Source organism: Anolis sagrei, chromosome 5 (assembly GCF_037176765.1).
Source record: "Anolis sagrei isolate rAnoSag1 chromosome 5, rAnoSag1.mat, whole genome shotgun sequence".
Classification (NCBI taxonomy): domain Eukaryota; kingdom Metazoa; phylum Chordata; class Lepidosauria; order Squamata; family Dactyloidae; genus Anolis; species Anolis sagrei.
The window spans coordinates 35,985,238-36,012,451 of record NC_090025.1 but is presented as its reverse complement, the minus strand read 5'-3'; the positions used below and the strand labels follow the sequence as shown (position 1 = coordinate 36,012,451).

General features: G+C 38.2%; 1 protein-coding gene across 2 annotated transcripts in view; it reads left to right on the top strand.

Moving 5' to 3' along the window:
- PRDM5 (PR/SET domain 5) overlaps nt 1-27,214 on the top strand; it is a 94,340-nt gene that overhangs the window by 11,341 nt on the left and 55,785 nt on the right. For both annotated transcript variants that reach the window (XM_060779002.2, XM_060779001.2), the window contains exons 3-8: nt 11,832-11,954; nt 18,673-18,865; nt 19,814-19,988; nt 22,357-22,449; nt 22,739-22,860; nt 24,475-24,554. In XM_060779002.2, coding sequence (XP_060634985.1) covers nt 11,832-11,954; nt 18,673-18,865; nt 19,814-19,988; nt 22,357-22,449; nt 22,739-22,860; nt 24,475-24,554 — 786 coding nt within the window. The remainder of the gene's footprint in view (nt 1-11,831; nt 11,955-18,672; nt 18,866-19,813; nt 19,989-22,356; nt 22,450-22,738; nt 22,861-24,474; nt 24,555-27,214) is intronic.

Sequence of the window (27,214 nt, the reverse complement as noted above, 5' to 3'; positions counted from 1 at the left end):
GGTGGCATTAACGCTTCTTCGCATATTTTTGGTGGCAGACGACGGGATTCGTGTAACAACTGATCGAGTGCCTTAAGTTTAATTTAGGAATAAGTTGTGAGGTAAAAATTGTTGACAACATGGCTACCAGGCGGCAGAGAAAGCTGGCTGAGGAAAGAGAGGGAGACCAAGAAGAAAGTTCGAGCTCTGAGGCAGAGACAGAGTCAGTGCCTATGTCAGAAATGGCTCTTAAGTACAAATTAGAGATGAAACGATTGGAGATGGAGGAAAAACAAAGAGAGAGAGAATTGGAAATGGAGAGAGAGGCGAAACAAAGAGAATTCGAAGAAAAACAAAGAGAGAGAGAACTGGAGATGGAGGCAAAACAAAGAGAATTTGAAGAAAAACAAAGAGAGAGAGAGTTTGAAGAAAGACAGAAAGAGAGAGAACAGGAGATAGAATTGAAGAGAATGGAGTTTGAGCTAGAGAAACAAAGATTGGCTTTGTCTCAAACATCCAGTGATGTCCAGGAAGGGAGATCTGGAGTGGATACCCCAGATTTGATGAAGAAATTCCCTAAATTTACCAAGGGCGATGATGCAGAGAAATTCCTAATATCTTTTGAGAGATGTTGTCGGGATTTTGGGGTGGCTAAGGAAAAATGGATGACATACCTAAGGCCACAGATAAGTGGGAAACTTTTGCAGATTTATGGACAGTTGCCTGAAGAATCTTATAGAGACTATGATCTGTTTAAGAAACAGATTCAACAAGAGTTTAGACTGACTCCTGAATATTACAGATTTAAGTTCAGGACATTAAAGAAAGATAAAACACAAAGTTTTGCTCAGGTGGCCTCTAGTTTGTCTCAACTGTTCGATAGTTGGATAAAGACGTCTGAGGTGGAAGATTACCAACAGCTGAGAGAACTTTTAAAGCTGGAACAGTTTTTTCAGTTAGTGCCTTATGATATTCACTGGGTGATTCAAGATCGCAAGCCATCCACTATTGTAGAGGCAGCGGTTATGGCAGATCAAATAACAACCTTAAAAGAAGGATTCAAAAGGGAAGATCTGCCAAATGACAAAAGAACAAACAGGCAGCCATTTTATCCACAACAAACGCGCCCACAGCAAGAAAAGGGCTCTGACTTAGAAAACACCATCTATAGGAGGCAGAGTGTAACAAGACAAACTGCTCCTGAGGTAAAAAGACGATGCTTTCAATGTGGAGAATGGAACCATATAAAGTATCAATGTCCCCTGTTAAGGAAAGAGAAAACAACCCTCTTTGTGAATAAAGTGAAAGAAACACCAAAGACAGATCCAGATACTGTTTCAAAGGAGAGTTCAGGCTCAGAGCCTCAAGAGAAACAATGTTTGTTCATCCTGTCAGGCAGCCCATCTAAGGATTACTTAGAAACCATTTCTATTGATAACAAAGACAGGAAAGGACTTAGAGATACAGGCTCCGAAGTGTGTATAGTGCACCCCGAAATAATACCTCAGAAATTTCAGCAGCCAACCTCTGAAATAAGATTAAAAGGTTTAGGACCTGCGATACCAACAGCAGTGGTGACTTTGCCAATAGAATATGAAGGATGGAAGGGTATGTGGGATTTTGCAGTCAGTCCTGACATACCATACAAATGTTTAATTGGAAATGATTTGGCTAAGAAGATTGAGAGCTGGAGGATGGGGTGTGAGGAGAAAGAATGTAACAACGAAAGCCCTGAACAAAAAGCCATGTGTTTTGCCATACAACAAGATGGGGATGAGAGTCCGGAATCCAGTGCTACAGTGGCTGAGCTTGTTAAGAGGACGGGAGGAGTTGAAGAGATTCGGCAGGAACAAGGAGCCGATGTTTCTCTTAAACCTCTATTCACTTTAGCTCAAAACCCCACAGTATCGGCAAAAGAACAGCCTTCCAAGTTTGTGTTAAAGAATGGTGTCTTATATAGAGGAACCAGAAGTGTGAACTCGACAGAAGGATCAGTAACATGTAGTCAGATTGTAGTGCCTCAAAGTTTTAGAGAACAGCTGATGAGGGTGGCACACGAAAACCCTCAAGGTGGACATTTGGGTGTGAGGAAAACCACGAAGAGAATTACTAAGAACTTTTATTGGCCTGGCATGTTCCAGAGGATCAAAGAGTTTTGCCAGTCTTGTGACATCTGCCAGAGATTGAGTACTGGAAGGGATAAAGTTAAAGCTCCTATGATCCCTATGCCAATAATTGGAGAACCATTTTACAGAGTAGGCATTGACATAGTGGGGCCTCTTTGTAAACCAAGCAGACGTGGTTACCGATACATTTTAACCATGATTGACTACGCCACAAGATATCCAGAGGCTGTAGCTCTGACTAACATCGAGACAACAACAATTGCAAATGCCCTGTTATCCATTTGGGGAAGAACTGGTTATCCTAGAGAATTGGTTTCGGATTTGGGAACCCAGTTTACTTCCAGGCTTATGTCCAAATTGCTTGAGTTATGTGGAATTAGACACCTGACTTCAACAGCTTATCATCCACAGACAAATGGACTAGTTGAAAATATGAACAAGACTTTAGTCAAAATGATAAAGTCTTACAGTCAAGAGAAGCCATATGACTGGGACGTCAAATTGCAACAACTGTTATTCGCCTACAGGACCGTCCCTCATGACAGTACTGGCTACAGTCCATTTGAATTACTATATGGAAGGAAAGCTCGTGGTCCATTGGATCTGATAAGAGAATATTGGGAGGAAAGTCCAGCAACAGATCCAGTTCCAGTGTCGGAGTATTTAAAAGATCTTCAAGCAACAATGCAGCTGGCGAGAGACATTGCTCAAGAACATTTGCTTGCGGCTCAGCAGAGACAAAAAGACTATTATGATTCTACTGCTAAACCAAAGATCTTCAACATCAGAGATGAAGTTTTATTTTTATCTCCCAACAAGACCAACAAACTTCAATTGGATTGGTCTGGACCCTGGAAGATCATCAGAAAGCACAACCACATAAACTATGATATTTTTGATGAACATTCCAATGTAGAAAGAAGAGTCCATGTAAACATGTTAAAGCCTTATGTTGTAAGATCTGCGAATGTATGTTTTGTTGTTTCAGAAGAGGAATCCGGTCCCTTTTCTTTTTGGGAGGGTGATTGTGAACAGTACAAAAATTTAGATCGAGTAGATATGAACATAGAATTGTCCCAACCACAGCGTAGAGAGGTTGTGGAAGTTTTAAGTAAAAATTGGCATTCTGATGAATGTAGTATGTCAACAAATGAAAATGGTTAGATAATGTAAAAGGTACGAATAACAAATTGTTAAGATAGAGTTTATGTTTACAGGATTTTATATTTGAAATTAAACATGTTTCAGGTAAACGAAATTTAGTTGCGGACGCCTTATCTAGACTTCCATAGGTTAAAGGTTTGTATATATGTGTAATTGAAATGTATTTAACCATAATATGTTTCCCTTTCAGAATTGATGTATATGTATATATTGTTAAATAATATGTGGAATTATTTTTGCCATTCTAGGATTGAGAATGGTCCAAAAATAATTTTTCTGGGGGGGAAGGTGTAGAGATATGTTTATTATAAAGTGTTATTTATACTGTGTTTAACCTGTATTTATGTATTACATTGGTTACCATGGCCTAGCTGTGAGAGATAGGTTGCCATGGTGACAAGGCAAAAGAGGAGGTGGGCGGAGCTGAAGGAGAAAAAGGTTTGAAAGTGGCAGTTAAGCTTCAGTCAGGAGGAAGAGACCCTGAGAGGAAGAGCAGAGTCAGATAGGACTCTGGAAAAGTAGTTTAGTCAGGAGGAAGAGACCCTGAGAAGAGGGCAGAGTCAGTTAGAGCTCTGTGGTGTGAAGCAGTGTAAATTCAGTTAGTTCTTAGTATTTGTGAATATTGCTTCAGCAAAGGAGCTGAAGGAGAAACCTCGTTAGATTGCTTGAGTTAAAAAGAATCTAACAGAGGGGGTTTTAGGATCGCCAGTAGTGGAAGACTGGAGATCAGTGGTTTGATCCGGTATAGGACAAACAGTGTGAATATTCACAATAGGGAACACTGAAATAATAAAGCACTTCACTGAAGAAGGAGTTTATAAGATTGTAACATCAGAAGCCTGAATGTATCTCAGCCAAGCCATATTGTAACCAACAAGCATGTGCCAAGTTCAACATCTCAATATTGCAACAATACGCTCTGTTTAACAATAAACTTGTTCTCTTTGTTATTTTAAACCTGCCTCCTCCAGTGATTTTATGTTCGGTGCATTCCACTCTACCAAAGTTACCTCACAACGCAAATAGGGATAAACAGAGACTTTAAGACCAGCGTCTCTAAACATATTGGTGGCAGTTTAATTTAATAGCAGTCTAGGAACGTCTTTACATTTTATTGGTGGCATTGATACGTCTTTACATTTTTGGTGCCATTCGGTGGGATAAAGACTTCTTTACATATTTTTGGTGGCAAGTGGTGGCATTAACGCTTCTTTACAGTACTCTATGCTGATCATATAATGCATTTCAAAGTACATCCTTTAGAAGTGTAGATACAGCAATAGGTGTCATCAAGTATCAAATAGCATATAATTTAGTAAAACATTTGCAACCACTTCTTTAAAAAATCTAGTTATCCTACATTTTATGCACCAGTTCTTATGGCAAATAAAGCATGAATACTTGAAAAGTTTCTATATTTTAGGAAGGTAATAAAAATCATGATGGTTCAAACCAAAGGCATGCACGTCCATATAGTGTCCAATAGTGGCAAGCAAAATATCGTTCCATGAACACAATAGCAGCTCCCAACTTCTCCCCCAGCTTTGGAGTCCCTTACAATAATTCCTTATATGACTCTTCTTTGGAGGCTTTTAAACAGTGCCTGGATGACTGTTGGGGGTGCTTTTATTGTCCTTTTCATGCATGGCAAGGGATTGGATAGGATGGTCCTTGTGGTCTCTTCCAACCCTATGATTCTATTGACCAAACTCTGTTGAATTGAAGCCAGGCCATTTGAAGATCAATGCAAGGCTAACCTTTGTGCACTAAATACAACCAATATGAGGCCTCACATGTTCTGTTTCAAAATTAAATTAAGAATCTAGGCATGAAATATTTTCCCCATGCTGTTTATATAGGAATGTAGTTTCTTGCATTTCTTGTTTAATAACAATCCACTAAATGGTCTGCAAAATTGCAAGCAATGTATTTACTGGGGAAGCCATCTGTTTATTATCAGTGTTGTGCTGACATTTTTCTCTCCCTGGCTGCAAAGCCAGGTCACATCCATGGCTTTAAGTAGTAGAGCAAAGTATATTCCACTGCTGTTGCTTTTGGCAAAATTAAACATGATTTCATGACAAGCTTAGGTGAGCGATTTAATACTTTCTTGATCCATATTAGGGTATATGTTAGCTCAGATCCTTACCGTTTCTACTCTCTGTCCATTCTTGTGTAATTCCTCAAAGTGGTGCTTCCATTTAGCAGTTCTTGGTTTATGTCCTCAGTATCTATTCTCCACCATGGTGAGTAGTAGCAAATGAAATTTCTCCTGGGGGAACAATAATCCAATTTCCAATAACAATCTCTACTTTTGCATTGCAAAAAAAAGAAGAGGAAATGCTTCACCAAAAGTGATGTTAAAGACCTGTGTGAAACTTGCAGGTGCTAATTTACATGCAGTGATGCGAATTCAGAAATAGCGACAACAATTTAGCCAGGTAAATTTAGCCAATTTACCAACTCAGGACCCATCCAGACAGGTCCATATCCTTAGACCTGTCAGGGGTTTTTACCAAGGATGGTAAAAACAAATTAATTTGGAACAAAGCAGGGTTTACCTGGGTCATTCCAAATTAATTAGCTACCCTATTAGATCTAGAACTTCTTGAAAGGCCCAGGTCTAATGGGGTATTGCGCCTATGGGGACTCATCCCTGGGTGCCAGCCTGGTAATTACCCTGACACTCTGCCCATGAAAACCTGGGTTTTGGGCAGCTTTTGGGGACAAAAAACTACACAGAAGCAGGGTTTTTAAATCCGCTTTGATGCAGATTTTATCCCTGTCTGCAAGTGCCCTCAGGCCTCCTCCACACAGCTGCATAAAATCCCACATTATCTGCTTTGAATGGGATTATATGTCAGTGTGGACTCAGATAACCCAGTTCAAAGCAGATATTATGGATTATCTGCCTTGATATTCTGGGTTATATGGATATGTGGAAGGGCCTTCAGTCTGCTGTGAAGGTGATAGTACTATATAGGCAACAAGTCTCTGCTCTTTCTTACTATATTTCAATCTCTTTAACCAAGGTTTTGTCTAAACTGACCATAAGAAAAATCCATTTGAGACCATATTATAGAGGTCCAAAGTGAACTTGCAGTGACACTATTAATGGCAGACACATCACATCCATTGTTATGAGATCATCGTAACTGGCGAAACATTTCCCCCTGCTGAACTCATCTCACTGTTCGGGGATGATCTGCATTTACGAATCAGACTTTGGTCAATTTTAGATTTGGTTTGGGGTGCTGATTCAGAAAAGTGCATTGGATAGATCACATCAGCTCTAGTTTCTGATACAGTACATGTGCCATGGTCAGCGATGGGGAAGGAGTGGCACAAAAGGAACAGTAACAAATAAAATAATAAAATAAAATAAAGAAGGAGGTTCACAGCCCATAGGTTAAGAACCTTTCTTATCGACAAACTATTCTTTCCATGCTCATGTTTACTCTGAAGTCTCATTTATCTCAGTGGAACTTACTCTCAAGTCACCAGGCATAGAAATACAGGTTAAAGCACTTTGTTAAGCTTCCTAAGGTCTATTTAAGTCAATGGACTTTAGCAAACTAATAGTGTACAGTACTACAATCACATAAGTTTCCAAAGGAAGGTTCCAATTTCCATGATTGCATTTCTTGTCTGCTTAGTATAATGTAGAGTTTGTTGTACTGCAGTAGTCCCTTCAGGCTTTCAGTCCTTTCATGTTAAAAATATAGAATAAACCTGAGCTATTGTGGAAATGTCAACTAGTTTGAAACTTGATAACTTTAATTTTATCCATATTCATGCCAGAAGTAATACTGGCCTTGCTTGCCTTTCCCAAACAAAATAATTTTTATTCATACATATATGAAATAAAACATCTTGGAACAGATTTGGCTTTTTTTTCACAGCCAAATGCAAATCCTATTATCTTCATAAATAAGTTATATTTATAAATCTGTCCTTTAGGGAAGAAATCCCTCTATGAAAAAAATACAAATAAATAGAACAAAATTTAATATTGCTTACTGAACCCAAAGAGGGGTTTTCTTTTCCTTTTTTTCTTTTAAAGATAACAGTTTTGAGTGGAGTCATTCTAATATGGCTTTCCATGGACTTTGTCATAGTGTTATATGTTTTATCAGACTTTGTTGTATTAAGACTGTTTGTGTCTGTCAGTAAAGAAATAACACTATCCTTCCAAAGAGTAAGTCAGACAAAAAGACAATGTTCTAATGCAGTGGTTCTCAACCTGTAGGTCCCCAGGTGTGTTGGCCTATAACTCCCAGAAATCCCAGCTGTTAGGATTTCTGGGAGTTGAAGGCCAAAATATCTGGGAACCCACAGGTTGATAACCACTGATCCAATGACTCGAGCACATTTCCTTGACCTGGGCCCCTTCAAGATGTTTTGACCATTATAAATTTTGGTCCTTGGTCATGATAACCTTTGCCTCTTGGCCATGGTGCTCTAATTAATGTACCAAATCCTTTTTGTCTTAATTATTATTGACCCCTGGGCATATTTGCCGTATCTGATAAAGGGTATCAGGCAACATCTGGAAAGACATAGTTTAGGAAAAGATGTGTCACCATGTTGAACTAGGCCTATGAAACACAGGCTCAAGCGTCGGCCCATTTATGAAACATATTGGGTACCACTGGGACCGTCAGTCTAACTTGCAGCACGGCACTATCGGAAGGGTAATGTAGGCATGTTTGTTTCTGCATGAGAATTATCTAACTGGCCTTGAGTGCCACACAGGAAAAGTAGGTTATAAATGTAATAAAGAAATGGATCATGGCTTGTCTGGCAGACTGTAAAGACTTAATGTAAACTAATCAGTAGGGAAAAGAAAGAAAAATAAAGAGTTTCAAAAAGTAACTGGGATGATGATGAAGCGGGGGGGGGGGGGGGTGACCTCTATGTGTTTTGAAAACAAGGATGGAGATCTAACAAGGAGCAGGATTTAAGAAACCCTATCAATTCTTCTAATCCCAGACTACTAAATGATTATTTGATCCCTACATGCCTGGTGAATTAAAACAGGAAATCAGGTATGCCAACGAATCATAGAATCCTTGAGTTGGAAGAGACCTCATGGGCCATCCAGTCCAACTCCCTGCCAAGAAACAGGAAAAATGTGCCCAAGATGTTGCAGCAATAGCATCTTGACAATTCAGTCTGCTGTTCTATAGGAAATCAGCATGAAATGGGTCCAGAATCTAGGGGCCAAGGCATTCCTTCTGCTTCTGCCAAATCTGGACTCCCTGATTAACACAGAGTAATGCAAAATCATCAGTGGCAGTTGGAGTGTGTGTGTGTGGGTGAGTTCAAAGTAGAAGGAAGCTACTGAAACTTCCTAAAGAGATGCTTCAACATCTCTGAACAAGTCTTCCTGAGTACTCTCACATTACCTTTTAGTCTTAATTCAGGAAGACCAATTGGCTCACATAGGAGGTCTAAAGATACTTCATTCCTGAAACCATCTGAAATTGAAAGTGGTAGCTTTAATTCATGGGTTGGAAATTGCAGCTAATCTGGGGGCCACTTTGATATCCTCTGACCATTCGGAGATTGTATGAATTGCAGAAAGATACTGTGGTCAGAAGATCACTTCTGGTACTCTGTAACACAATTGAAAATGTTTTTTTTTTAAAAAAAAAAAACTTCCAGGAACAGCTTCTTTTTTGATCAGTCAAGATAAACCTAGTTATTCTGAAGATATTGAAGGTAACAATATTTGATGGGGCTGCTTGTGGCACTAGAGCCAGAATATGCTTACCCTTAGTTTAGATAATTTTGTCTACACATACCTGGAAGTAAGGAACTGATATGTGGAACTGATTTGTTAATGGGCTAATCATTTTTTCCACTAAAAACTTCTATTTCTCCTGTTCTTGTGTGGTGTGAAAATTCATCCTATGGAAATACATTATAATATCTTCAAAACAGTGGTCATACATAAACTTTTGCAGTGCAAAGGCAGAATGCTGATTCCCAAGGCTTTAGAGGCCCGAGTTAAAAGATGGTGAATGTTATTAAAACATAACCTTCTGCCTTTGGAGTTCCTAGGAGAGGCTCCATTTTTGTTTTGTAATGTGAAGGCATAAAATGTATACATTATCTTCTAGCAGTTGGGGAAATGCTGTGGCAACATGTTGCGAGGAACAGTGCAGATGTCAATTTTGAAAGGCAAATGAAATGGGATGATAAGAATGGAAAGTGCCAATGAGACCACATATGTGTTTGCTTTTCCCAACCTATATTTGAATTTGGGCAAATGGCCAGCAGCAGTGTTGCAAAGAGCTCTAGAAAATTTTCCATTTTTTGTGTCAATTGCTATGGATATCCAATTCCATTGACTCTAGTGCACTCCACTCCCCTCATTTTTATTTATCTCTTCAGCACAGCTGAATAATTCCATTATTAGTGTGGACTACTCTGCTGCTGAATACACATGCCCAGTGTGGAATACATCTCACCATGTTAAAACAATGGATGTGGCTCTTAATGAGACATGCTGCATTATCATAGGATGTCTGCGCTCTACACTACTGGAGAAATTATCCTGTTTAGCTGATACTGCGCCACCTGACATCCATCAGGAAGTAGAAACCTGTAATGAAAGGACCAGGGCATTGACATCTCTCACCCATCCTCTGTTCGGATATCTGTCAGCAAGCCAACGCCTCAAATCAAGAAGTAGCTTCCTAAGATCTACAGTGTTGCATCCCAGATCAAGAAACGAGACCATAAGATTAAATCCACCACACTGGACTGTAGGAAAAACAATCCTTGTTTATTGATGAAAAATTGGTTACAAAAGAAAGGTAAATGCAAAGTTAAAAAGCCACAATAGAAACACAGCAGTCAGTAGAATCTCTGAACTTGAGCAAAATTCCAAAAGGCACAATACAAGAACCAGGAACCTGTTAGCCTCTCGCTAACCATTAACTTGAAAACTAGAAGCCTCTGGGATTACTGGCCATGGAACACAGAAATTCTGCCAAGGCACAGCCACAGTCCCAAACGTTGCTTGATCTAAAGAGACACCCGGCAGGAGGCCCCTTAAACCAAAGAAGTTATTCTTTGAAACGCCCCATGACTTTGAAGCCTGGGCCTGTCTCTCCTGTAAACGATTTGACCTTCGTAGAAACTGTGAAACATTTCTGTCTCTAACTATCTGTTCTCTTCGGTCCTCATTAAAAAACCCAGGTGGAGAGATATCACGGCTAGCTTCCAAAACATTTTCCTCCAGCTGTTCAGTTTCACTTTCCTCGCCGCTGACCTCAGCATCAACAACAGATTCCACACTGTCAGGGAGAGCTTGCTCAGTTGGAAAAACTATCAGAGAATCCGGTTCACACAGATCAGGATCAGGCTGAACCCCAACATACAGAGATACTCGTAGGAATACCTTAGAAAGCAAGAGACCAAAAGTGGCAGGTTAAAACCCAGAATCTCAATCAGATGAGAAATTCCCCCTGGGCACACAGAAGACTGGGCAACTTGGAAGGTGCTGAACAGACGGTGCTCTGGGACCACAAGATGCAGAGTCAATCTTAAGAAGTGGGGATACAAAGTGGAGTCCATGACATGCGAATGTGGAGAAGAGCAAAACACAGACCACTTACTACAATGTGGTATGAGCCCTGCCAGGTGTACAGTGGAGAACCTTCTTACAGCCATACCAGAGGCACTCCAGGTGACCAGCTTCTGATCAAAGGAAATTTAGCATAATGCCAAGTTTTTAACTTTGTGGCTTTTCTATACATTATAACTGTATTCTCAATTTGCTTCTGACACAATAAATAAATAAATAAACAAACAAATAAATAAATAAATAGTATGGACTAGTATGGAGTAACCTATGTCCCCACAATAATAATGAACCCCAACTGCTATCATCCATATTGATGTTGTTCTGTGTTTTTGAGCTAACTCTGATCTGTGATGACCTGATTCTGGCTTTTTCTTAGCAACACTCATCAGAAAATGAGCATTGTTTTGATTTCCCCTTTGGTCGAGATCCACAAAACCCATTGGGTAACATGCTCAAGGTCACCCAATGGGTTTCATGGGTCTCCTAGCATCATAGATCAGCATTCAAGCATCAAACCACTACAGCACTCTCACAGGCAATACTACAGAAGAAATAGTATAACTTTCAAGGAATTATGGAATACAGAAATTATTTGTTAACTGTAGTAACTGATGGTTACATTTGTTATTCTGTGTACCACAAGCAGTCAGCCCAGGCTTTACCTAAGGCCTTCAAACCCTCCAGACTCCTCGGGTCACTTTTTTTTTAGAGGAAGGGGGGAAAGAAACAGAAGGAGGAGACAGAGGAGGCTGTCCTGCAAGCCTCCGAGAGTGGCAGGCTCACTTTTTGGATTTCACTGTCTCCCTGCACTTGTTTTACATCAAAGGTTGACTTTGGGCTATGCCTGAAAGTTTGGTGAGTCTTTGTTTGGTAGCTCATGGATAATCCTAGAGATAGAAAATTGCCTTTGGAATCATTACAGCTACCCTCCTCTGATTAATGCTCAGTGGTTTCTGCATTTTCAGGTACGTGGGAATAAAGGTGAAGTTCTTTATGTCCTGGATGCCAGCAATCCACGGCATTCGAACTGGTTGCGTTTTGTACATGAAGCACCATCTCAAGAGCAGAAGAATTTGGCTGCTATCCAGGTAATTGTGTTGAACTGTTACCCTTCCAACTCCATCTTGCCCATGACTGTTTAGAACAGTGGTTCTCAACCTGTGGGTTCCCAGGTGTTTTGACCTACAACTCCCAGAAATCCCTGCCAGTTGACCAGCTGTTAGGATTTCTGGGAGTTGAAGGCCAAAATATCGGGGGACCCACAGGTTGAGAACCACTGGATTAGAAGCTCTGTTGATTGAAATGTGCCTTACTCCCAGGTAACTTTACATGGTTTGTAGTCATCCTGTGCTTAAGGCTGGATCTACACAATCCTGTATCCCAGGATCTTATCCCAGATTATTTTCTTATCCCTGGTTATCTGGCAGTGTAGACTCATATAATCCAGTTCAAAGCAGATAATCTGGGGTCAGATCCTGAAATATAGGGCTGTGTAGATCCAGCCTATGTCTGAAAACAAGTGTGGCAAACCTGTGGCCTTCCAGATGATCAACTTCTAAAGGTCTCAGCCAGCATGTTAAATGGTAAAGAATGTCCAGAATATTACAGAACTAGTGTCTTGTCTACCTTTTCAGAAAATACATAGAAAAAAAATTCAAACCAGGAACCAATGTAGCCTGAAAATTATTATGAACAAGTCATTTTATTTGTTTAGTGAATATTCATTATTCCTAATACTCTGAAATGTCTAAAATACCACAGAATCATTGAATGAGCTTTCAGAATACACAAAGTTATACAAAGGATTGATTTAATTAATCTTTCCCTATGTAGAAAACAAATTTAGGTTCTAGCAAAAGTTGTTCAGTTGAAATATCTTTTCTTACATATATATATAGGAAAAGGTGTGTGTGTGTAGAGGGAGAGAGTTTTGTATTTATGTGAAAGAATGAGGTTAGATGAGAATCACATTTGGACATGGGTCTTTCTTCTTCTGAAGCAGAAGAACTGTCCCTTTAACACTTGATTGAATTTATTTCTTTTTGTTGGCCTTTTAAAAATGCCTTTCATATTTTTTCACAAAGGCTTTGAAATAGAGAAGTCAGACACCACAATAAATAAACCAGAATTATGTTGCATGCATAGATCAGTAACATTATTGTGGTAAGAGAGAGATTTTATTCCAAAAGTGTTTTGAAGCTTTCATGTATTCATTCAGAATATTTGTTTATTGTGATACTGTTATGTTAATTTAACCTGCTTATGATTGTTGGTTATATATTATGTCCTGTCTTTTTTGCTTTTGCTTATGTATCTGTTATGATTTAATTTTGTTGTAAGCTCTCCTGAGTCCTTTTGGAGAGGGAGAAGGATATAAATAAAGTTTGTTGTTGTTGTTGTTGTTGTTCTTCTTCTTCTTCTTCTTCTTCTTCTTCTTCTTCTTATTATTATTATTATTATTTAGGTCATACCCAGAACAGGTTCAAATCTGTTGTCATTCACTGTCTTTCAGCTTAATCTCCTTTGCAGGATTGTGAGTGTAAATGAGGAAAACAACCTGTATAAGTGAATTAAGGCTCATCCAGACAGGACCCAAAATGCACGAGCCCTTGCTCCTCTGGTAAAAGAGGAATAATTTATGACAAAGGAGGAAAACTCTGCTTTGTCATGAATTATTTAGATACTCCATTAGATCCCGGGCCTTCCTGAAAGGCCCAGGTCCAATGTAGTGTAAGCGCTATGGGGCAGACGACCAGGTAGTTTCAGACTATCCCACCATTCTCCTCAAATTCCCCCCTAAAAGCTTTAAAATAAAATAAAAACTTACCGGACTGCCATTAGACCTCTCTGGAAACTTCCTGGTGTGTACCAATGTTGTGTTGGAAGGTGGTGGTGAGGAAATCGCTCCCCCCCCCCACTTCCTGACACAACATTGGTACACGCCAGGAAGCTTCCACGAGACTCAGTGGAAGCCTGGTAAGTTTTTATTGTATTTTAAAGCTTTTTTTGGGGGGGGGGGGGGGTTGGATTGTCCCCATTGAAGCGTGGTAGTTACTGCGCTGCAATGTGGACAACCCATGAGAAAACCCATTTGTTTCTCTGGAGTGTGGCAACTTAAACCTGCTTCGGAGCGAGTTTCCTAAACCCGCTCCGAAGCGAGTTTAATATAGGTCTGAAAGCACCCTTACTTGGAGAAAATTCAGGATGTGATTTGTAAAAGTTCAGACAGGTAGAGATTTAATCACTTAGTTAACTCTCTACCACACCCAACATAAATTAAGAATACCTAAATTTGATTAGGTTATTCCTACCAATTGAGCTGTATACAATTACAGGTACAGAGTGAGTAGAATGCTAAATGTTAGAATTGTTCCAAAATTACATCTTGAATGTTATGTGAACTTATAATCTATACTACAAGCAGATTGATTTACAGAACTAATCAACAGAAAGTTTTTATTGTCAATAAATGGAGTTTTGTGAGTGTATTTGCCTTCAAGTCAGCTGTTGACTTACGCAATCCCATGAGTTTTGTTGGGTTTACTTAGGCAGGGAATACACAATTTTGCCAGTTCCTTCCTCTAAAATAAAGTTTACAAACCTTTTGGCTTGTGGTCCTCCCATCTATATATTAATGTGACCTGAATCAGTGTCCAAGATCAGGCAGGATACGATACCTTTAGGCTATTTTGGCTGAGCAGTCTTTAGGTAGCCTAAATACCCTTATACATATGGTATAGGAACTTTGGAAACTCTTTATAAATGGTTTCAAAGTGTCAGTCTACAGTCGATATACTTTATTATTACATTTTAATAATATATAATAATTCATAATGTTATAATAAAACTCTACTGTCCTGCTCATAATTTAATACATTATGGGATAGACTTTGTGAATGACCCATAAAGTAGAAATTTGATTAACCAAAATTATTGTGAAACTGTCGACTTTGGAAGTTTTTGAGTCTAAACAGCCACAACGAACACTCAATTTTTGTCCCTGTTAATCAACTGATCAATGCACTTATAAAATCTTCATTGGTTGATCCTGCTGTGTAATGTATGCTTTGAATAATTTGTCTGAATAAAATCTGCATTTGATTGCACATTGTATTACTTTTAAAATGTTGTATTCTGGTGGCTAATGTGTGGGAAAGGCTTCTTTGTTGTTAATGTTGAAGCTCTATAAAGAGAATCACAGCCAACCTTCTGTATTCAAACACTCTGTTCGTTAACCACAAGACGTTCTGGTGGCCTGGATAAGCTCAAAAATCTGGAATAATGAAATTGCAAAGGTTAATGGAAGAAGAGGTATTTATTGTGATGCAGTAGAGTGTTTTAAAGTCATACTTAACAAATGCAACAATGGAAGATTAGTATTTGAGAATTAATCCACACAGTAATAAATCTGGTACAACTGTTCCATCTCTCAGCCTAAAAGACAAGCAGGAATTCGGTACATAAGAAGAACAGTAATCCATAAAGACAGCAGAGGACTCTAGATATATATGAATGATAATTGCAAGATTGGGAAAAATCCCATTAATATCTTGGGCTGCACATACATTAAGCAGTTAAATTGATGAAATGTTCATACCAAAATACATTGTGGGTGGACGCAAGGCTTATATTCTTCACTGCAGATGTGACTCTGAGGGCACCCTTGGCAGATTGGCTTCTGAGCAGTCTTATTGGGATACCTGGTTGTATTGAGTCTGATTGTATTACCTAGCATTGGTGATGGCAATAGCCAGTGATCAGTGCCAGTAGTTTGATCTGAGCCATATCATTCCCACACCCTTGTGTACAATGCCCAGATATTAGCATTGGGTCACCACTGGATAGTGAAGTTTAAATTTTGGCAAACTTCTGCCCTTCTCTTAAAACTAGCAGCTATTAGCTATTCCACATATAAATATTTTCACATGGGGGCATGGGTTTGGGGAGTAATGCAAGATTAGTGTCCTAATCCCACATTTGTCTTAGAGGAAGAATACCATAGTTCAGAACTGTTTCTGTAATATTCCAGTTTCAAGGCTGCAGCTTTAAGACTGTTAATGGTATGTGTATAGAATATATACAGAAATGGAAACTGAAACAGGAATTCATTTGATGAAATCAGATGCAGAGAGATGACATAAGAATCTTAAGGTGTGAACAGAGTGACTTCAGTGTATATTATTATTATTATTACCTCTGAGGATGCTTGCCATAGATGCAGGCGAAACGTCAGGAGAAATGCCTCTAGAACATGGCCATATAGCCCAAAAAAACCCACAAGAACTGAGTGATTCCAGCCATGAAAGCCTTCGACAATACAGAGTGATTTCAGATTTTATCAGATAGCAACTCACTTTTTTCACTTCTGAATATTTCATTCAGAGCTCATAGGAGCTGCCTATCAACAACATCTGGAAGGGCACAATAAGTTCATCTTTACTCGAAGATGGAGTTGGGCTTGATAGGCTTTGTGGTATCTTCCTATGATTCTGTGATTTCATGATAAACTTTAATTACATTACAGAGATTTAATTATTTTTCTGGGGCATTGTCTTGTCTTTCTTTCTAAATAAAACCCAGACTCAAGGACCTTGAGTTCCACAGATTTTCTTCCTGGTCCATGGTTATAATTTCATTAAGAGCAATATGTTTGCTATTTGCCTGGGTATTTGATGAAGAATTCTAGGGAAAGAGCAGCACGGATTTCCTTAACCCACTATGTCAGAAGAGGCATCTTCAGCAGGCTAAAGGACAGACCTTCCCTTTAAGCCAGTGGTTCCCAACCTGTGGTTCATGGACAGCCAGTGGTCTGCAAGAACGAAAATGTGGTCCACGGCCTACACCGTTGCTCGAAACTACGTGGCAACTAGAGTGACTGGTCTCATGAAATTCACTTATAGTACCAAGGCAACAGGAATGTCAGGAGGGGAAAGGCTGACTACCCATGAAATAATACTACCATATCTGCTATAGATTATTAAATATGGTTTTCTGTGGTTGATCCGATGACGATTACTAGATGACATATGTTCTGTATCAGAAACTAGAGCTGATGTAGTCTATCCAATGCACCCCAAATAGCTAAACCAAATCTAAAGTTGACCAAAAACTGATTTGTAACCTTTTTGGTATACATGTTGGAGAGTGTTCTCTGGTCAAAGTGGTCCCTGGTCAAAAAAAAAAAGTTGGGAGTCACTGCCTTAAGCCCTCTGGGAACCCAATGGACTCACAAAAAAGAAGGAAAGTGTCTGGAAGTACACACAACAGTAGACTTCTATTCTACTCTAATAGAATAGACTTCTATTCTATTCTATTCAGACCTTCTATTCTTTTTTTTTTTTTGTCAGTCAATGTGACTCCAAGAGAGTTTTAAGGGAAGAAGGTCTGTCCTTAAGCCTGCTGAAGATGCCTCTTCTGACATAATGAGTTTAAGAAATTTGCATTCTTTTTTGAATTCTTCTTCAAATATCCAGACAAATATCAGACACATTGCTATTGATGAAATTATAACCATGGAACTCAAGGTTTAATCAAGGTATAACAGGTTCACTCTGCATAGACACTCATGTTTCTAAATAAATAGGGTGAGAGGTGGGATGAAAATGATACACTGAAAGAACTCAGTGCCAAGACACATGTTGCCTTGAAACAAGAAAAAGTAGATTTGCATCAGAAGAAAAGTCAGTACCTTATAACTTGATTTATCTTGAATTCATATTGTGGTAAATTAAATTCCTTGGAATATACAACAATGCCATTAGGAGGAAGAAGCAAGTCTTTGATGAAGGCATGGTATTATGATAGCTATCAGGATTCTACTGTGAAAGCCACATCTTGAAGAAAATATGTAATTAATTTTCTTCTCCCATTCCATCACTGATCTAAGACCAAATATGCATCTGGTCCTTGAACATGCCTGCTTTCGTCACGTTTATCAAATTAAATAGTTTTTTTTCCATTTCATAAATAAATCATTTTAATCCATTACAGGCCTAACTAAGCTTTAGAAGTGTGATATCTCCTGATGGCAGTTTCAGTGAATCCTAGCATATTGAAAATTAAATATTGTTATCTTATCCTATCTCACAAAGCTCATCACAAAATATATGGATATGTACACTGTAAGCAAGGTTCAATTAACTTCGCTGTACATTAATCAGATATGTTTTATGATTTGTGACAGCACTTGGCAATCTTTACTAGGTAAATGCAGTCTCCCTTTTCTTTTCTTGAATAGTATCAAAATCATTTGTTTGATAGTATTATGATTCTTTACTAAGTATGGATGCTTTGTGTGAATATTGACTTAAAAGTGGGACCATGCAAATTAGTTCTTTAAAAAGGTTCAGAAGCAGTAATTTCAGTAAAGATACAAAAACTCAGTATAATACAATGGAAAATTTCCTTTTTTGGATTTCAACTTCAAGGATTGCAAAGGAGCCCATTTCTGGGAATTGTAATAAAATGTAACTTTTCCAGTCTCTACAATGTGGCATAAACACATGTAAATTATTTCCAGGGTATTCAGACTCCATTTGTGTCTGATAAAAAAGCCTTTTCTGGCAGCAGTATTTGAGCAACATAAAAACAACAAAGTGCGCTTTAATGGCTAACAAATGTGTTATGGCATAAACTTTCATGATGCCACAAGGTTCTCTGTTTCTTTTTCTAAAACAGACTGACATCGCTGCCCCTCTGGAAATTTAGAGCAATATGTTATTTATGTTTCCACTTGAAAACTTGCAAAATAGCTCTAGTTGTATATCTTTCTAAAGGGGTCATCCCATCTTTTTCTGTCTCAAACAGGAAGGAGAAAACATTTTCTATTTAGCTGTTGAAGATATTGAAACAGATACAGAACTATTGATTGGTTACCTTGACAGTGACATGGAAGAGGTAAAAGAAGAGGAGGAGGAAGTCATTATTCACCAAGAGGAAGATGACAGCAATAACAATAGTAATAGCAGCCATAAGGACTTACAGCAAACTAGTGAAAAAGGTATGTGTATAATTATGGAGAATGGGAAGCATCCACTGCTATTTAAAGACACACAGTAATACTTTCTTAACTTAAGGATAAATTAAGCATCAGGAGATCTATACTGCCTTAGAGTGCATCTACGCTGTAAAATTAGTACAGCATGACACCACTTTGACTCCCATGGCTTAGTACTGTGGAATCCTGGGGGATGTTATTTGGTAAGGTGTCATCAGTCTTTGTCAATGAAAGCTAAAAACCTCATAAAACTTCAAATTCCACAATTCCATAGTATTGAGCCATGGCAGTTAAAGTGGTGTCAAACTGCATTAATTCTACAGTGTAGATGCACTCTTAATTTAATTAAATCAAAGACTTTCTATATAGACTACAGAACGAAAGGAATGATTTCAGTGGTTCTCTTTTTTCGTCATTTGCACTAATAATAGTGAATTTCTCTACATAATTTTCAGGTTATTAGTAAACTGATGGTTGAAATTACTTGCGCTTGATTTAGACCCAGATATACAGTACTTTGATTGGAAGTTGTATGATGAGCTCTGAATGACTGAATCTGGATCTGATCCATCAAATATTTGGACTATACTATTCTGAACTCTTGTTTTGAAATATTTCCCTTGTAAATGAGGGCATTAGACTTTGTAAATTCATCCAGGGTAAATTTAGAAAAAATGGGAGATTGGTGTTGGACCCTGAATTTAGAAATCACTGACAAATTCCACTTCCTAAGGGCAAAAGCAATCCAAGTACAAAGAAATGAGCACAAATGAATTCCTTCTCTATTTTCGGATAGAGGCTGAATTATAAAACACATTTTTCTTCTTGAAAATATTAGAAAAAAATGTATGCAGTCTACATTATCAAGAATCCTCATAAATATTATGATAAAGAGATTGGAATTGCTGCATTATCAGTATGAAATGATTTCTTCATCACTTTTTCTTGCAGATTCTCTTAGCTGTAAAGAGGACCATGCCTGTCCCAACTGTGAATCCAGTTTTGCCAGTCAGGAAATCTTAGCCGAACACCTTCAAACATTGCACCAAAAACCTAGTGAAGAAAAGGAATATAAATGCAGAAACTGTGGGAAGAAATTCCCAGTGAAACAAGCTTTGCAGAGGCAGTAAGTCTATAACATTATAAACTATTGATTGAAATCTCTTATACCAATGCCAAGTAACCCTATCTCAAGTGTAAGTCTGCTGCTTTACATAGAACATCTTATGGTGTCATCATAGCACATCTGACATTTAAAACAACAACCATGTATTGTCGAAGGCTTTCATGGCTGGAATCACTGGGTTGTTTGAAGTTTTTGGGCTGCATGGCCATGTTCCAGAAACATTCCCTCCTGACGCTTGACCTGCATCTGTGGCAGGCATCCTCAGAGGTTGTGAGGTCTCACAACCTCTGAGGATGCCTGCCATAAATGCAGGTGAAATGTCAGGAGAGAATGCTTCTAGAACATGGCCGTGCAGCCCAAAAAACTCACAACAACCCAACAACAATATTTATTATGGTCCATAGACCCATCAGTAAAACCAACAAATCTAGATAGAGTGCAAGCAAGGTTTATAAGAGATCTTCTAAATGTGCCTTCTTGTGTACCTAATGTGGTTCTGTTTCTAGAAACGGGTGAATGCCCACTGACTACCAGGGCCTGGACTCTGAAAACAAACCTATGGTTAAAAACAATGTTATTCAAACTGGGAGCAGGTTTGCTACATCACTTCCCTTACGAAACCTCCAAACCCCTTTTGGTGTGGAGGACTGAACAAAAAGCAGCCTCAATTGGACTATCCGCACCCCTTCTGCTCTATTTGGGACTTAAAATAGCACAAGAATCCCTGAAGCAAAGGTTATAGGACATTGCCCTGGGAGGGCTTAAAGCCTACTCAAATTCACCATGCTCTCCCAGAGTCCTTAATTTACCATATAAGGAGCCATTTAAGAAATGTGAATACCTAAAAAGCCTTACAGTGACTAAATATTGTCGACTCTTTACAAAGGCGAGATTAAACATATTTCCCTCAGAGTTGCTAAGAGGCAGACTGTCTGGAATTCCTTACTCCCAAAGAGTATGCCCCTGTGGAGGAAATGAAATAGAAACAATTAAACTCATTTTATTGCAGTGCTGCTACTACAGTGCAATGTAGCCAACTTTTATATCAAATCCTGTCCTGCATAACCAGCCATCCCCCGCAGAGGATTGTTAGATATCTTTTAGAGGACAAGTGCCATAGGGTGACTCTTGTAGTGGCAAAATTCCTCGCAGTAGCAACAAAACTGAGAAAGCAAGTAATACCTCCAATAGGGGTATTACTTGACACCATGTAGATGTATCTTGTACAATACACTTCTCCTGAGATGGGAGAATTTATAATGACATTTAAAAACTTTAATATCATTCTGACAATTATTCTAGCAATTATTCTACATTGTCAAGAACTTTCGTCAGATCCTGACAAACTCTTGGATTTTCAGGAGTGGGCGAGAGCTTCCTTATTGAAGAGACTCTCATGATAGTGTCTACACATTCAATCTTAGTGCACAGTCCCCTAAACGATTGCCACTGAACTTTTCTTTTTGGTGGCGTAACAGGCTTACTGAACATCATTACATCAAAACATTGTGGTAGTATTACTGGGTGTGTTTATTCTGGCCTCTCCTTTTCATGTACTCCAGCTAATGCCTTTTATGTGAACTGCAAGCAGCTCATTTCTATCCCAGCTGGCTATTATAAAAACATACCATTAAGAATTGAGGTCTAAGTTTTCTGGTTTTCCTTTTCCCCCCCTCTCCACCCCTCTTCCCTTCTGTGTCATGTCTTTATAGAATTGAAGCCTGGGGGTAGGAACTGTCTTGTTTTCATTAATCTGTAAGCCATTTTGGAGGTTCCTTTCAGATGAGGGGTAGGATAACTATTATTTAAGGAAATAAATAAATATTTCTAAGTGGCCGTTCACTTAAAGATTTTGGTAGTATTTTGCTTTTCCTCAGGGTATTCAACAGGTGAAAAACTTGTGTATTTCAACTGTGTATTTAATTTTACGACTTTGTTAGGAGCTCTAAGAATGTTTTTGAAATGTGGGATAAAACAGTTTTAAATGCAATGATATAATATGTATTGGACCCACAACAGACTTCTGAAAATTATGCAGGCCAGCGCCAGAGAGCATTTCCAAAAAAGCAGCTTGTCTTCTCCTTTAATTTGCAATCTACAGTGTAATCTGCAATAAATGACCAGTTTTCCCCCACAGAAACACTGACGCCGATAATTTCAGAATGGTCTTCGGTATCTTGGTTAAATACATCATTTTTATATATAAATAGGAACTCAGAGCTCAGTAGATTAATATAGCTCCACTACAAATAAATCTCTTTGAATGCATCAATATTTGCAGAACTTGCAGGCTAATCCCTGAAATCAAATGGATATAGAAATGTATGATCTCTCCCCAACCTTTCTCTCTCTCTTTTTTTCCTTATAGTGTTCTGCAGTGCTTAGAAAACAACAACCCAGGAGAACGTTCCAGGAGTTTTCAATGTTCTGTTTGCAACACAGCCTTCAGCTCAGAATCGAGGTTCCCTGTCCTAATTACCGGGCTGCTTTCATCCTGCTGCTGAGCTCCCTTTGCATGCTTTCTTGCTTTCAAGTTTCATAGTTGTTTTATGAGCCCTAACTGTGCGAGGCAAGAAATTCTTTCATTTCTACCTGCTGTAAGTTAAAAAGCATGAAGCAACCCCAGAAGTGTGCTGCACAGCATGTGTTAAGTGCACTCAAATGCCTGCTGAGGGGCTGGGATTTTTTTTGTCTGCTTGGTAGCAGTTTCTTGATATATCATTTTTCTCTTCTTGACTATCTAACCTCAGCTATGAGCAACATAAGGAAGCATGCCGTGGTGAAGCCAGGTTTGTATGCAAAGCTGATAGCTGCGGGAAGAGGTTCAAGAGTAAAGATGCCTTGAAAAAGCACAAGGAAAATGTTCATAGCGGTAAGCCAAACGTTGAAACTGGGATTTATTAGATAACACATTTTGTCAGACCACAATATTACCTTCCAGTTGCATTGGACTAGCCCCATCATTCCCAGCCAATTCATGTCCAGTCCAGTATTCTGTAGACAAAATCCCAGCTTTACAATTTCTCCCACTATAGCTATTCAGCACACTTTTCTACTGTCACCAAAATGACATCAGCCTTCTCGGTAGGTAAGCTTGTATACAGTAAAATAATAATAATAATAACAACAACAACAACAACAACAACAACAACAAGCGACTCGGGTGGCTTATATGGGGACAAGCCTGAGCAAAATATAACACATTAAAATTCATAAAACAACAACAAAATAAACATAAAATAAAATAAACAACAGCATAACACAGTATAAAAAACAGCAATCAAACAGACTACCAGCACCTGAAATAGCAAAACAGTTCTGGGATGATATGCTACTGTTCTTAGCTAGTATTTCAGATGAAGATAAGTAACACAGAGGAGGGTCCTCGAGATAATATTTTACTTGAACAAGTCATATGGAGTAAGGCCACTTTTCAGGAAACTGTGGTCCAAGCAGTACAATGGACTGACATCTAGTGCATTTGTTTCCTGTGCCAGAAGAGGGGAAAATGACCCCTGGACTCACAGAGTTTATCCACTCCTAGACTAAAACTGTAGCCTACAATAGTAGGGTTGAACAGATGGCCTACATGAGACTGTTTTATGGCTTCCATAATATCTGCCCCCCCCCCCCCCTTTTTCTGGCTTTCTTGGAAGACTCCAGGAGGAATACATCACCACTTATATGTGGTAGGAAACAAAAGATGTCCCTTATGGACTCTACCAACTCATATTTGCTTATATAATAAAAACCTACCTTTCATTCAAAACCAGTAAAAATATTCTAGTGACAATTTTGTATTGTTTAAATTTGTATTTTGACAGTCTGTCAATCCTGTATAAGGTATGGGAGGGAGTGGCCAAGAATTATCTCTTCAATCAGCTTCTTTTTCCCTGAGCTGTGGATTTATTCTTAGCTACAACTTTATTAATACATTCTATGGAATTCTGAAAAAAAAGTAATTAATATACAGTAATTATATACCAGGGTTGGACCAGGATGAACAGGACTCAACCATGGAAAATCATAATATGATCTTGGGCATGACACACTCTCTCAGCACACCTCCTCTGAGTAAAGTTTGCCTTAAAAAAACCCTCATGTAACAGCGTCATCATAAGTTGGAGTCAACATGACTTCTCCTAATATCAACAACAGAATAGAGAACTAAATAGATGTTCCAAAATAGATCTACCTATGTGGGCATTTTAATAAGTGATACTGGATAAATTGTATTGTTTATAATTTTAAGCAGAAAACAAAACAAAAAAAACTTGTTTTACTTGACATTCCACAGGCAGAATCCTCCATAAAGCGCTCACAGAGAGCTGTGTTGTAACATAATACATTAGAGGTGGGAAAAAGTAAAAATTCTTGTATCTATCAAATGGCCTGTGAAAAATGGCACAGGCAGTAAAAACATTTGGCCTTTCTCTTTGTACTTCTTTATTAAAGCAGTTGGTGGTATTTTTTGTTTCTGTTTTAGGAAATTCTAGGAAGAGGCTGATGTGCTCTGTGTGTAATAAGAGGTGTTCTTCAGCAACAAATCTTCAAGAGCATCGAAAGGTCAGTAAAATGAAGGCTGACCCACAGCAGGCTATGACTTTGCAAAGGTATAAGACAAGAGGGTACCATTACTGGAGAGCTGCTGAGATGCAAAGTATTGGATACATTTATTTTTCATTCTGACAAAGAGAGTAGTTAGCTTGGAGGCTGAATGTATATTTTTCATAACAGCAACAAATCAATATTAAAGCCTTATCTGGGAACAGTAGTTTGTTTCTACCTTTACTAATTTATTTTTATTTCTGCTTTCCAGTGTTTCTGTTCAATTTCTGCTTTTCACTACAACCAACTAAGTTATCAATATAGCTTCAATTCAATATTTTAAATATTCCACAAGGGCAATCTGACAGCAAGCTAAACTATTTTTTATGATTTGTCCTATTAACAACCAAGAGAACAGTCAAAGCAGTCTATACTTTTAATTTTAAAATGTTTGCCTTTGTTTATTTATAATTAGGATTTTGAGGATAGAAAAACATATTACTTTGACCTTAGTTAATTATGCATACTATGCACCTGCGTACAAGTTCCACACAAAAGAAAAAAGTATCTATAATGCTGCAGCTATGATTTTGAAAATCTCATATTCTCTATTTTGTTACACATTGCCCACACTTTTTTGAAGTCAGTCTTGAAGTCTTGAGGTTTGTAAACATATATGTTTTAAAAATGAAAAGCAACAGTGCATTTTCTGTTTAGTATGAAATTTTATAAGGATACTGTGTGAAAAGTTAATATATCTTTCAAAACTCTTTTATTTGATATAACTGGATAAACTAAAAGTCCAGAAGATTCCTTTTGATGATGCAAGAAATTGCAACTGTTGTCCATGAAAAAAAAAGTGTGGTTCAATGCATTGTGTGATTTAAGTTCCATTAAAAATCGTTCCACTCCAAGGCTGGGAATCACCTCTGTACTTAACACACACTCTAATCGAAGGCAAAATAGCAAAGCAGTTTATTGAAGAACATATAAAAAGCAATTCAGAAAAATAGTATAAAAAACCAAAGTCAGAATATCTGGATAAATCCACAGAAATCAAAGTATATGAGGAGTATAAAAAACCAGGAATACAAAGCAGAATAAATCCAAAACATGAGATTCAGGGACAGTCCTCAAAAATTTGGAACATGGTATATGAACAAAAAGGAAACATGGAAATAGAAATCCCTTGATTTGACAGAAGTTATACTCAAACATCAACGTTGCCTCAACTGGCAAAACAATCTGTTGGTCTAGCTAATATAGACAGAAAATCCTTCCTTCTCCCCTAGGAAACCGATAAGGACTTTTTGACTAATAGGCTTCTTGACCTTTGTACACTCTCCCAAGAAGTTCTGTGTTGATGAAACGTAAATCTCCTATCTAACTGCTCCTTAGTTTATCTACCTGGACTTTCATTTGCTTCCTCTGAGCTCGGTTGTGTTTCTGACCTTGCTTCCCTAGCAAACTGCCTTTTCTGGAATGTGGCCTTCAGACAGAGAGCACACATTTTCAGGACTTAAAATCTCTTGCTAGCTCTCCTGCTGCTCTATAATAATGCAAATAAAAGTGTCTGGAATAGTCATTCTTCAAAAGTGAAAAAGCATGTTCATTTCAGGCTACACAAACCTTCGGTAGGCCCAATAGATTCAAATTAATTGGCATTTGGTTCTTGAAGTATTCTAAAAGAATTAGAATAATATAGAGGGATGAAGTAGAGAAATAAGATGGCATTATTCTGTAAAAGGTAAAAGGACTATAACTCATACTTTGACCTTGAATAAAGCAGCATTGCATGTTTAACTTCGGAGAGATCATGCATATCTCGGTTCAGAACAAATCTAAATAATTTCTCATATGAAAGAATTGTTCAGCACAACAGACTAATTTTCTCAAGTGTGATGAATAGGATATCCAATCTGATAGTTGGTGAACCCAAACCCTGTCCCTTTCTGCATAGTTCATACGCAGAATATTTCTCTAGTCCTTTTTGAACCTGGGGGTTGTAATTGCTCTACTTCTGAAATCTTATCTCTTTTATGCCTCTAGAACTTTTGGTTTTATTATACAAACCCCAAAATAGATATTACTTTAGAGTGTGGGATGAACATATCTGACAGTTGTAGACCTACTCCCAGCTATTCACTTCAGTATTCATAAAACTACGTGACAAGGGATGATAACAAAGGACCATCAGCTACACTCTTACTAACATGGTTTAATGGGTAATTAGAAGCAATGTCAATCAGCGTGTTATCCTTAGCTACAAGATCTAGAAACTAATATTTGCTAATGCGAAGGGCTCCATAATTTTTTACAGTATTAGCATAGGAAGGTGTATTACAGACTTTAAAAGATTTAAAATAAAGAACTTGCTGCTCAGAGTAGTTTACAAATTAAAAAAATAAGTTTTGTTTTTAGAAGTTGCTAAAAACAGGATTAATTGATGCATATATTTATGTTCTTCTTTCTGGTCTCTGTTCACTTACATATGAATTCTGTGGCTATGCAGAACCTCATTTTGGTATTTACTAGAACTCGGATATGATTTTGTGAGTGTTGTGTTCAGCACATGTTGCTGAACAATTAGTAATCCTCTGTGGCTTCACCTTAAGCCAGCCTATCATTTGGATACAAGCTCTCCTGTTTCATCCTTGGGCCATTCATCCAGAAAGCCA